General features: G+C 44.9%; 1 protein-coding gene across 20 annotated transcripts in view; it reads left to right on the top strand.

The window, feature by feature from the left end:
* CD44 (CD44 molecule (Indian blood group)) overlaps positions 1 to 12,744 on the top strand; it is an 88,290-nt gene that overhangs the window by 29,731 nt on the left and 45,815 nt on the right. For all 20 annotated transcript variants that reach the window (XM_028166241.2, XM_007181068.2, XM_057551998.1 and 17 more), the window contains exons 2-3: positions 6,567 to 6,732; positions 10,260 to 10,393. In XM_028166241.2, the coding sequence (XP_028022042.1) occupies positions 6,567 to 6,732; positions 10,260 to 10,393 (300 nt within the window). The remainder of the gene's footprint in view (positions 1 to 6,566; positions 6,733 to 10,259; positions 10,394 to 12,744) is intronic.

Raw genomic sequence — 12,744 nt, 5'->3', positions numbered from 1 at the left:
TGAAAAGGCTGTGCTCGTCTCTGAGATGACAGCGGCAAAGTCCAGGCAGACAACGCCAGTTGCAAAGCTGAAAGTTGGTCTCTGAAACATTTGCTTTCAGGGAAAAGAGCAGAGGTTCTCAGAAGCAAATGCTTCGGTTTAAAAACATTTAAACATTTGAAGTGTCCACTAGGGAATTCTCAACCAGGCCCAGCTGGTGATTCTTTTAGACGTGACGTAGGGGGTGGACCCGAGGCATGTTCTGTTTGCATCCTACACGTCTGCTTGTCCTGTGTGTGGGGGAGAACATTCATTCGTTCATTCATTTGCTCCACATGTGGCTACTCTGTGTGGTGCTGCACAGGGTCCTGGGGACACATGCTGAAGGAGAGACACGGTCCCTGCTGTCATGAAGCCCACAAGGAAGTTCCAAAATTCCAGAATCCTGGAATTTCTAATTACTGAAGAGACCTTAAAGATAATAATTTCTTGTAATTCTTTACCTGTTTCTGTCACAGACATCTTTTTTTTTTTTTTAATTTTATTTTTATATTTATTTTTGCTGTGTTGGGTCTTCGTTTCTGTGCGAGAGCCTTCTCCAGTTGCGGCAAACGGGGGCCACTCTTCATCGCGGTGCGTGGGCCTCTCACTATCGCGGCCTCTCTTGTTGCGGAGCACAGGCTCCAGACGCGCAGGCTCAGTAGTTGTGACTCATGGGCCCAGCTGCCCCGCGGCATGTGGGATCTTCCCAGACCAGGGCTCGAACCCGTGTCCCCTGCATTGGCAGGCAGCTTCTCAACCACTGCACCACCAGGGAAGCCCTGTCACAGACATCTTTGAGGAGCTAATGGAAACTGAGGGATGCTGTCTCCAGCCAAACACCGACACACACACGCGTGTGCACAAGCGTGTAGACACGTATATACGTACACACACAGTCTTGCGTATAATTTCCCAGGTTTATAGACCCCTGAAGACCAACTTGTGGATTCCAGGTTGAACACGTCTTGTCACTCAGCTCCATTGCTAGTCGGCTGTGTAATATCCCCACCCTCACTCACCTCTTAGGAAAATTTGGACGCGTGCACATAATGGTGAGTTGGGTAAAGATTACACAGTGCTGTACTCTCAGCAGACGCTGTGCTTTTCTATGACTCTCGAAGTGACTGGAGCGAACCAAGAAGCTATTCGTCTCAGGCCCAGGGCGATTTTACTAGAAAGATCTGTTTTCCTTGATGTGAGGCTTAGTGAAAAATATAGGTAAAATGAATGGTGTTATGGGTCAGCTTTGGTTTATCCAAATAAGAACGAATTTACCCGGAACCCCACATAATTAGCAGCATAGCACAGAAGTTAGAACCCTAACTCTCCCACTTGGGTGACTTTATATACACTGTTTAACCTCTTTGTGCCTCAGTTTCCTTGTCTCTAAAGTGGGTTTGGCAATAGTGCCCACTCCATGGCACCTTTGTGAGAATTAATTTAGCTGAAGTAGATCAGCCACCTAATAAGTATGCAATACTCATTGGCTCTGATTAAGTGCCAAACACCATATCAAGTGTTTGACATATCTTGTCTCATTTCACAGTCCCACAAACGCTGATGTTATTGTCATCCCATCAAGGAGAAGGCTGAGTGTCAGAGAGGGTAAGAAACTAACTAGCTGTGTAACCTGGAGGGAGTGGTTACACAGTGAGTGAGTGTTAGGATTTGAACCCAGTTTGGGGTGGATCTCTTCTAAGTTGAACTACCAGCCTTCCCGTGAGTTGGTGCCAGAGAGTTGGTTAAACAGTTCTCTTGCAGAGCTCCTTTTTTGTGGTCTTCCTGACAGGTTACTGATAGACCTCTTCCGACGTGGGCAGTGAGATCCTTGGGTGCTGGGCCGATGACCCCTCTGTCCTCCTGGCAACCCCATCATAACGAACACCCTCCAGAAAGGCTCCACCCTGAATCTGAAAGTGGCCTCCGAACGTTAATGTTGCCCGTTGGGTCTCTTGGAGGGAGGAACTTGGACTCTTTCCTTTATTACATGATACAGGAGATTTATTGGAGACCAGAGGGCTTAACGGAAAACATTCTTGATTCACGTCCAGTTGGACAGGCTTGTTTGAGAGATGCAATCGGCCATTTAATATTAGGCTCTTGAGTCACGGCAGCTCCCGGATCACAGGAATCTCTGTTTCTCAGGAGAGATGCACAGATATCTCCAGAGTCCAGCCTCTCTACAGGGGTTTGCAACGTGGCCAGTGCCATTGCCATGGACACGGGTGCCTGTCCAGTGGTCTGTGGTCCGTGGCTACTCACGCCTCGGCCTTACCCTAACCTTACCTGAACCTTGGGGATATTCTCAGCTATACATGGGGGAGGTTGAGAGGGCAAAACAAGTTATGTAAATCGGGGTGAGGAGTAGTGTGCCCTGGTGGTTAAGCCTGTGGACTCTCGGTGCCCAGACTGGCTGGATTTGAATCCTGGCTCCATCATTACGAGCTCTGTGAACCTGGGCACGTTTCTTCCCCACTCTGTGCCTCAGTTTCTGTATCGGGAAAGGTGGGGATAATAATACTACCTACTTCATAGGGTTGTTTTACGGATAAAATGAGTTAATACTTGTCAAATGCTTGGAAGAGTGCCTGGCGTATACATAATAAGTGCACAATATGTGTTAGCTGCTATTATTGCTGTTAGTATTATCAATACCCTTTGGGGTAATAATTTCTGTTTGCATAAGTGTTAAGAAAGCCTGTTGGAAAGTCTTCATAAATTATCAGGGCTTAACGGATACACAGCCCTGAAGGCTTGGTCCTTTTTAAGACACGAGGGACCCAGAGGGGAGGAACTGTGAATACTGTTGACCTGAAGTGAAGGTTTTGGCACCGTCTTTGGAATTCCCAGATGGTTGAATGCCATCAAGATTAGGAGTTGGACCTTTTCTATGTGTGAGATTAAGATAAATGTAAGCCGTGGAATTCTCACGTTGCATAGAATTTCTTCATTCATTCAGCAGCCCTTTTCTGATACCTACTACACACGCTGTGTAAGCCTCGCATTTCTAGGAAGACTGAAGCTTGATTTTATCTGTCCCTTCCTGTCTTGGCTGACCTCAAGCACACACATCACACATTCACTACTCACATGCACACCTAGAAACACACTTACACATTCCTGTGTGTATCGTCTATCAAGTGATGTTGGCTGCCGCCCGTGGAACTCAAGGGATTTTATTCAAAAGTCTCAGTGTGAATCGGTTCCTTTTGCATTTGCATATTCTGTGTGCCAGGTGGCAAACTCTAATTTATTTTAATAAGACGGAAACTGCCATTCAGCTCCAAACCACCGTCCATGCCTCAGACTTTATTTTTAACCTAGGAGTGACAGCAGCCACCTGGCCACATGCTGATGGGCGGTCTGCCTCTCCTGGCATCTGCTGAAGTGTCCTCTGTCTCCCTCACCTCCAAGAAACTGATTGGGAGGCTTTGCTTCTCTTTTGTAAGCTACACACAGAGGGCCTCCGGAAGGACGGTCACCCAGCGTGACAGTTTCCTTTGGCAAAGATTGGCCAACCGAGGCCAAAGCTGAAAATGTCAGTAAAAACAAACAGCATTTCAAAAGGGCCTTGTACATTTCCCCCCTCTGTGCTCCCCTGGCCTCATCAGCCAAGTATTGTGTGAGTGGCTTCCAAAGGACACCACTCCAAAAAGGAATTAGTCTCCCCAAAACACGTTTTCTCCATTTCACCTAGTTCTAATGTTTTTTAAAAGCACCTCCACGCTAATGATACAAAGAAAAGAGAATCACTTGATATTGGCTTATGTCTTTGCAAAGCTCTATTTTTTATTTCTTCTTTTACTATTTTCAGAGTCGAGAAAGGTTGTAGAGAAGTTTAACAGTTTTATTATCGTCTCGATTTGCATTCGTCAGACTCTGTTTTCTAGTGATTGGAAGCTGCTTCCTGCTCAGAGAGGAGAAAGCAGTTGTTGGCAGTACAATTCCATTAACACTGACCCTATCTTTGTCATTATGTAACAGTTGTTTAGGTGTATCTCTCCCCTCCAGAGTGAAGACTTGCTCTAATGATATGAAAGGATTCTTGGGCACATAGCAAAGTGGATTGGAGCATGGGTTTTGGCGTTAAACAGACCTGAGGTGGAATTCCAGCTCTGCCACTTAATGGCTGGGTGACTTTGCAAAGTCATTTCATTTTTCTGAGCTTCAGTTTCTTCACCTATAAATAATACATACATACATACAAGTCACCTCTCAGGGTCTTTGAAAGGTGATGCCACACAGAACCCCAAAGTTGCTGGGTAACCAGGGATGCCGCAGTTGCAGGCTTCTCCGCCCTGGCTATCAGCTCAGAAATGTAAAACAAAGCAACTGGGATTCAGGAAGGCAACTACAGGCTCTGGACAGCAATTCTCACTTCCTTGGGCAGCTCACTTTTCTGAGCCTCAGGTTTCTCATTGATAAATAAGCAGAATCTCCCTGATGACCTCTGGACCCACCCACGTGAGAGAGAGAGTCTGAGTTAAAGCCAATTCTGTCTGAATTGAGACTGACAGAGTGGTGTCTGGCATTGGCAGAGTCAATGCCTGACTGTCTTTGAGGCTCAAGGAAGTGCTCCTGCTTCACCAGGACAGCTTCAAGGACATAACCTTTCTGTGTTGGCGTTTACTCAAGCGCAAACTGGGCATCATACAGAAGAATATTGAGTTTTCAGTTAAGGGCTTTGAAGTCTTTTGAGATTGTTACAGAGGATCAGGGAACACCAGGTGATTTTTTTTTTTTTTTTTTCAGCTCCTTATTGAGGTTTCAGATTCGTGTCTGCAAACTCACAGAAGTCCTAGGACTAAATCATTTTTAAACTGGTTGGTAGCAGTTAGGTTTCACTTTGGATGCATTAACTCTTGGGAGTAAAGAACAGGTCTTGGATCTATCTGTCAATATGTTCAAAGTGTGTTTTTGAAGAAATTCCAATGAGTCGTTCATTTATTCAACAAATATTTATGGAGCATCTGCTCTCTGTCAGCCACTGATGAGAGTGTTAGAGAAACAGCTATAAACAGGCTAAAGGCCCTTGCTTTCTTGGAGTTTCCATCAAAAGAAAGGGCAGACAGAAAAAACCAAATGCACAAATAAGTAGACAAGTTGCTGTGAAGACACAAAAGCATAGTAAGTTGAGGGAGACGCTGAGGGTTGGATAAGAATGTTCAGGGAGGGACCCTAAGTTGAGGTGATTTCAAGTTGAAAAACAAAATGTGATGATCAGAGGACAGTACATTCTAGACAGAAATGGCCATCAACAGAGGAATGGATACAAAGATGTGGTCTATATATACAATGGAATACTACTCAGCCACAGAAAAGAACTAAATTTTGCCATTTGCAGCAACATGGATGGACTTAGAGGGCATTATGCTAAGTGAAATAAGTCAGAGAAAGACAAATACTGTATGCTATCACTTATATGTGGAACCTAAAAGATAAAACAAACTAGTGAATATAACAAAAAAGCAGACTCACAGATGTAGAGAACAAACTAGTGGTTAACAGTTGGGAGGGGCCGGGGGACAATATAGGGGTAGGGGAGTAGGAGGTACAAACCACTGGGTGTAAGATAAGCTACAGGGATGTATTGTACAACACAGGGAATATAGCCAATATTTTGTAATAACTGTGAATGGAGTGTAACCTCTAAAAATTGTATAAAAAAATTTAAAAAAAACCTAAACATGTAAAACGCACTCATATCAGTAAGTTAGGTCCAATATTGTTTTGTATCCCATCTATCCCATCTTGTTCTAACTCCCCCCTAGAACTGACTTCCACACATATACCCTATCAATATATTTTTTGCAAAATCTTAAAAAAAAAAAAAAAGAAATGGTAAAGTCAGACCTAAATGTTCTAAGGTGGGAAAGGGCTCAGAATGTCCAAAGGAACTGAAGGAAAGCTTTGTGCCTGGAACAGAGTGAGCTACTTAAAGGTTAGGAGCCAGGTCATGTGGGTCTTATCAGCCATGATAAGGAAATTTATTCTGGGTGTGACTAGAAGTCACTGGAGGTTATCACCTGGGGAGCCATACCACGTGATTGTGGGAAAATACTCATTAAGTGGAAAAAAAGATTCCTACACCTAAAATTGTATATTTAGTACCATTTAAACTACGCTAGTATATACATAATACACACTTTCAGAAAACAAACTGAAACAAGATATGGCAAAATGTTTAAAATGTTTGCAGTAGTTTTCTTAGAGGTGGACTTGCTTTTCCTTCATTACTTCCCTGAATTTTGTAAGTTTTCCCCAGGTTTGTGCTACTTTCCTAATCAGAAATAAATCACATGCTTTGTAAAAACTTTGTTGTGGAGCAGTCGGCGGAGAGAATGTAAAAGTGATGCTCCTTTCTGCCTCTTATCTCAGATTTGAGAGTGAAGTAGTGATGCTTTGAAATGCTACAGTGAATGTTGAAGGCTCTGGCCAGTAGGGAAGATTATTTGGCTTTTTAATGAGGCCGCTCTAAAACAGACTTCTTATCCTTTCCAAATTATTGACGCAGAAGAATCTAACCTTTTCTTTTCATCCCATAGATCTAAATATAACCTGCCGATACGCAGGTATATTCCACGTGGAGAAGAATGGTCGCTACAGCATCTCGAAGACTGAGGCTGCTGACCTCTGCAAGGCCTTCAATTGTACGCTGCCCACCATGGCCCAGATGGAGGCAGCCCTGCGTGTAGGGTTTGAGACCTGCAGGTAAGGGACCAGCCCCCACCTGCTGCGGGAAAGTAGGCTGCCTGGGTCCAGGGGGTGGGGCTCAGACCCAGGAAGGCTCCTCCATGACAGCTGAATGGCTGCTTGCCTGAGGAGTTGGCATCACCCATTAATCTGACCAAGTCCATCTGGAACCAGTATGACCACTGAAACTGAGGGCCGCCTGAAGACACCTTTGTGAATCACAGAGGGAGGGGTTGCCTAGAGGAGGCCCTTAAGGGTCCTGTGTTGGAAGCCACTTGCCTGAGGTGCTTCCACAGCATGCTCTCCAGGCTTTGAAGAAGCGTGCAATATCGTTGTCAGAACCACAAGAGAAAGGGAACCAAATAACAGTGTTTAAAATAAATGTGTGTCTGGTGGAGTCTTCACCCTGCAGACTTGGCTAAAGCAGGTTTTTCAAACGACTCTCTCTCTTTTGATTTTGTTTCTCTTCTCTGTTGCTCTGATATGAGAGAAAAGGGCATGAAAATTATTGAGATGTATTGTTACAAGTGATGGGAAAGTGATGAGAGGGACCAACAGGGGTCTCCTGAGAGGCCTCCTACCAGACATCACAGTGCTCAGGGAGCTGTCCTCAGGCCCAGGATATCTGCTTCCAGGATATTCACAGCAGTCATGGCCCTTATTTTTTTGAATTTCTCGTGGCCCTGTGGAAAGTGGTGCACATTAAGAGCGAGCAGTGGTGACCACCGTGGTGAAGTGTTTCAGTTTGGTTTGTTTTCTTTAGAAGAGCTCTGGGGAATCTGGACGACTGCTCTCTGAAGTTTCCACCCCAGCCTGCAACTACCCCTCTGCACTTTTGCAATGTGATAGCGTTAGGTAATGTGGTGGTTCCCTTTTCTCTTCAACGCGCAAACACGCAAACACAGGCTGCTTTTTAAAAAGTCAAGCTGCAGAACTCTTTATGGAAACCATTAGATGTAAGTTAAATCCATCTATCCCCTGTGCTTTGTGCTTGGTTACAGAGTAGGGCACCCATAGTGTGGGTGGGAACTGAGATACTTCTGCTGATGAGGAAAAAGCAGCTTCACAATTGCACTAATCTGGTAGCCACCAGCCACAGACGGCTATTCACACTTAATTAAAATTAAATAAAATCAAAACTTTAGCTCTTCATTGGCACGAGCTACGTTTCAAGTGCTCGATTAGCCACAGATGACTAGTGGCTACTTTATCGGACAACGTAGATTATAGAACATTGCTGTTTTGCAGAAAGTTCTAACGAGCAGCGCTGCTCTAAAACAAAGAGCAGATGTGTGCAGGCATCTGTGTGTGTTCAGAGCAGGGTCTTGGGAGAATATAAAAGGAGCAGATAGCTCTGGTAGCTTCTGAACCTGAGCTGTAGGCTGCAGTGAAGGAAAGCTAATTAGCAGGTCCACTTATTCGATTCCTAAGGCTCCTTGTTTAAATATGGCCCTGACTAGGCCAGTGGCCTAAGAAAGTGGATTTAGTGAGCTGAATTTTGATTGTGAAATGCAGACAAGGCGAACTTGCTAAATACAGAAAAGTTCTCATATGCTGAAAACAGGGGAAGTTCTTACTGTACCCACTGGCCAATCATCCAGCCCTTAGATGCTGGGTGACCCCAGCCCACCTGCCCATATCCCTCTCTTAATTCTCAGACTGCACCAGTTATATGACCCCACTTTGCAGAGGAAGCAACTGAGGCTTAGTTGCAGCCAGCCCTGGGCCACATCACTTTCATGGGGAGGAGTTCGGATTCCAGACCAGCTTCTGGGCCCAGAGCAAGATTTAATGACCCCGCTGTCCCTAAGGACTGAGAGCAAAAGGGAGATGAAAGTCTGGTGCACGGATGGATTTGCTGAGTATTTCTTTCCTCCCTGGGAACAACAACCTACTCATGAAGTATACACATATCTAAATTTTAATATCTCCAACTTATAGACAGGATGACACATAAAACCAGCGGTCGACACGATGTGGTAAAAACTCAGGAATAGTTTAAATTCTAGAATGTCGGTGTGATACAGCCTAGCAGAATGTGATGGGAATGGGGTGGGGAGGAGGCTCACCAAGGAGTGTTATTATTTTAAAAAAACAAAGAAAAACTGTGCCAAAGACAGCTATCGTTCTACCCATAGCTGGTTTTAAGTGTTGCAAAACTTATTTCCATACTTTCACTCAGGTAGCTATGAATCAGATACCTGCCACAGGACAGATGCGAGAGTCTCACAGGGGACGAAGAACCTTAGCATCTCCTTTCTTCTGTCTGCCCCACCCTGATTAGTAGCAATTCTCAGAAACATGGAAACTTACTAACATTTAATTGCGGCCACTCCCCCCCACCAAGCTCAGGAGTCTTTGGAGAAACCAGTCTGGCCGTTCAGATGAGGAATTAGTCATGTCAGCTTTTGCAACTTAGACATAATGAGTTCGATGTGCTTAGAAATTTCACACTCACAACCATTCCCATAGGTCTTGCAGGGTGATGCAGTATGTACTGTCACCCCCGGCAGGAAAAGATTAAAAGGATTTGGGCTGTGCATTTTAGCCAGCACTGCATTTTCAAAAACCTGTTGGTTTTAGCTTCTCCCTCTCTGCTCTTCCCTTGCCTCTGCCTCTTCCCTTGTAAATGGTGTTTTCTCAGCCCACATCTCATTTTCTGAGGCGTTTTACATTGGAGAGAAATCGTGCGGAAGTATTCAGCCACCGCGATGCTGATCGAAGAGGCTGGGTGCTGTATGTTGTATCTGAAAGAGCCTCTGGCTCCAAACCGCTCCCAGAAACACCATGGTGGGGCAAAGGGGCTTAAGCATTTCTCTGCTGCTTCTGGAAAACTCCTGAGCTAATGAGGCATTGCCATCTACTTAACCACTCTGACTCCCATTTTAATGACGGTCAATTTACTTCCACTGGCAATGGAATTATGCCTGAGATGCTCATGGGACAAGATGCGTTGTATCTGGCGTATAAACAAGGCTTTGTGTTTAGAACAATGAGATCTGGCGTGAGGGAATCACAGGAAAAGGTGAGGCCAGGGAAGAAGAGGAGGGGATGGGAAATGAGGCAGGTTTGCCATTCGTGGACTGAAATGAAGAGCCACCTAGTTCTGTCTGATGCGAGCCAGTCATTTTCTGTATTTTCAGGCAAATAGGAAGGTAATGGCGGGCCAGAGTGGGTCTCACATCGTCAAGGGGTCATTCTGTCCGTGACTTGGGCTTCCCTCTGCTTGTTCAAACTGGCCTGACTGCTGACCATAGATTTTATTTGAAACTAATTTTTTTTTTTTCTTTCATGAATCGATTTTTTAAGACACTTTTTATAGAGCTCCAAAAAAATCACTTTGTCTTCATCAGCCTTGTTGGTCCCCTTTCACTGTCCCTCTGCTGTTATTTTTGGCTTTCCCATAACTCAGTTGTCGAAACCTGTAGCACCCCTGGGGTGAACTGAAGGAAGTATTGCACTGCATGAAATGTCATTCAATGGGATATTATGAAATCCCTGCTTATAGCCTCGTGGGTGGATGACCTCTTGTTTTTCTTTTGCAGGTACGGGTTCATAGATGGGCATGTGGTGATCCCCCGGATCCACCCCAACTCCATCTGTGCTGCAAACAACACGGGAGTGTACATCCTTACATCCAATACCTCCCAGTATGACACGTATTGCTTCAATGCTTCAGGTTGGTTCCAAGTGGATTGGCTTTGTGTTCTGGGTTGCTTTTGGCCTGCCAGCCTTCGGCAACATGGCTGACAATCTTGGCTTAAGTGGGGATTCGTGTAGCCTCCATTCACATAACAGAGGTTCACTGAATATCTCTCCAGTAGAAGAAGGATTCCTGTCTACAGGGTGCTTACCTGCTGAGTTGGAAAGGCCAACAGTAAACAAATACATATTAAGTAACTTACATGAAGTCAGAGAGTAACAAGTGTTACAAAAAAGAAAGCAGAGCAAGGGGCTATGGAGTGCTGGGGATGCTTTGTTTTCTTGAGAAGATAGTCAGGGAAAGTGCCTCCGAGGAGCTGGGTATAGGGAGAGCCCTGAGCGAAGCGAGGGAGGGAAGCCATGGCACGGTGGAGAGCAGTGCAAAGCCAGGCCTGTGGGAGCATCATGGCCTGTGCTGAGAGCAGCAGGGAGGCCATGGTGGATAAAACCCGGTGATCAGAGGGGAGAAAGCCAGGGAATGAAGTCAGAGAGGTAGGCAGGTGCCAGATCGCATAGGGCTTTGTAAGCTGTGGTAGAGAGTTTGGACTTTATTCTCAGCGTGATGGGAAGTTATGGCAGGGTTTTGAATAAGGGAGTGACATGAATCGAATCTAATGGTAGCGTTGGGGCATAAGCCAAATGGCTTCGCTTAGCGGTGTTTGTTATATGTTGGGGCTGGAGAGAAGGCTGGGAGGTTATATGGTAGGCCTTTGACCTTCTTGAGTCCTTACCCAACAATTGAAAACCCAACAGCTAGAGAATAAGAAAGCCAAGTTAGGATATGCATGCTGGGCTGCTGGCCAGGCCCCCCTCCCTGTGTAAGGGACTTGCTTCTAACCACCAGCCTGGAGACTCATGCTTACGAGTCTAACTCAGGCCCTAGCAACATCTTAAAATTCTGTGCACCATGGGTCTTCAGGGTCTTTTGAAGAGAGCCAAACCCAGCAATGTCAAATTTTTGAATGCCAACAATCAAATGTCTTACTTCTCAGATGGGGCCTTCTGTTCCCCCCTGAAGGTTTAAGATTGTGTGAAGGGGAAGATGAAGTCACAAGGCAAATGTGACACATCTTGTTGACATGTCAGTTTCCTTAAAGGTAGGAAGGGGATGTTAAATTAGCTGGAAAATGACTTAAGATATTACCTATATGAGACAGATACTATTACATGATGACTTAAGACATTGTTTTTATAAATCAAACACAGATATTACATATGGTAGTAGAATATAAAATCTACATGGATTTTTAAGCTTAAATAGGGGCATCAAAGAAATTGTGAGATTACATCAGTAGCTTTTGGCTTCCCCACCCATCCACTGTTGTGTGAGCAGCAGGGATGAGAGTGGGAATTCAGAAGGGAATTCTAGCGCTTAGGAGAAAGAGAAAATATCAGGGCTGGTTAGTTGAAATGGAGTGCATGAGGCCAGTAAATTATGTCAAATTTATACGGGTCACTGAACCGATGGAGGGGCACTTAAAACGAGGAAAACTACAGAGTGTTTACTCTTCCCTGTTATATAAGCAAAGAACACAAATGGAGTTTGACCCAAGGAGGAGAGTCCAACTGAGGCTAAACAATACGTGGTCGCTACCCAGTCCCCATACCCATACCAGAAAGTCTATTCGAATAACATGATGAGAAAAACCACATGCAATTCAGTAGGAAAGAGACACAGAGCAACACGTGGTCTAACTAGGTTAGCTTAATGTCAGAGGTCGGAGGAAGGCTTTGGGAAGGCTTCGTGCTTTAGGTGAAGTGGTTGGTCACGTGGGAAGGGCAAATTCAAGGCTGCATACTCTCCAGCCTCTGGGCACTGCCTGTTGCTTCTCCCACTGAATCTTTTCGGGTGAATGTATGCAATAAATTATGTTGTAGTATATGCACATTGTGTCGCCTGTTTTACAAGTTGGTATCCCTTGCTGGAAAGAACCTCACTCAAAAAGGTAGAAGCTCCCACTGTTTTATCACCTGGAGTTGAAGCCGTCTAGGCCAGTTACTACTGAGACTTTTCTCCCTGTCCTTTTTGCCCATAGGGTTGGGCCCATCTTCAAAGAAGGGAGTGAACGGTACTGATGAACTTTCCTCTTCTTTGGGGAGGTTAGTTCTGTTAAAAAGCTTGAGATGTCCTGGGGGGCAGTGCGTGCCAAAGCAGCTGTAGCAAAGTAGTAAAGTTCAAAGCGATGGTTTTCCTTTTCTCGTATCTAAATTTACTCAATATGGTTAGAGCGCTTTTATCAATTTTCTATATGTTTTAAAAAGAGTATTTCTTGATCAACGACGTGCATTCAGTAGTGTGTTGGGCAGAGTGGAGTTAGAAGGAACCAG

This window comes from Balaenoptera acutorostrata, chromosome 9 (assembly GCF_949987535.1).
Source record: "Balaenoptera acutorostrata chromosome 9, mBalAcu1.1, whole genome shotgun sequence".
Classification (NCBI taxonomy): Eukaryota; Metazoa; Chordata; class Mammalia; order Artiodactyla; family Balaenopteridae; genus Balaenoptera; species Balaenoptera acutorostrata.
Note: the sequence above shows the minus strand (reverse complement) of the source record. Positions and strands in the feature narration are given on the sequence as shown.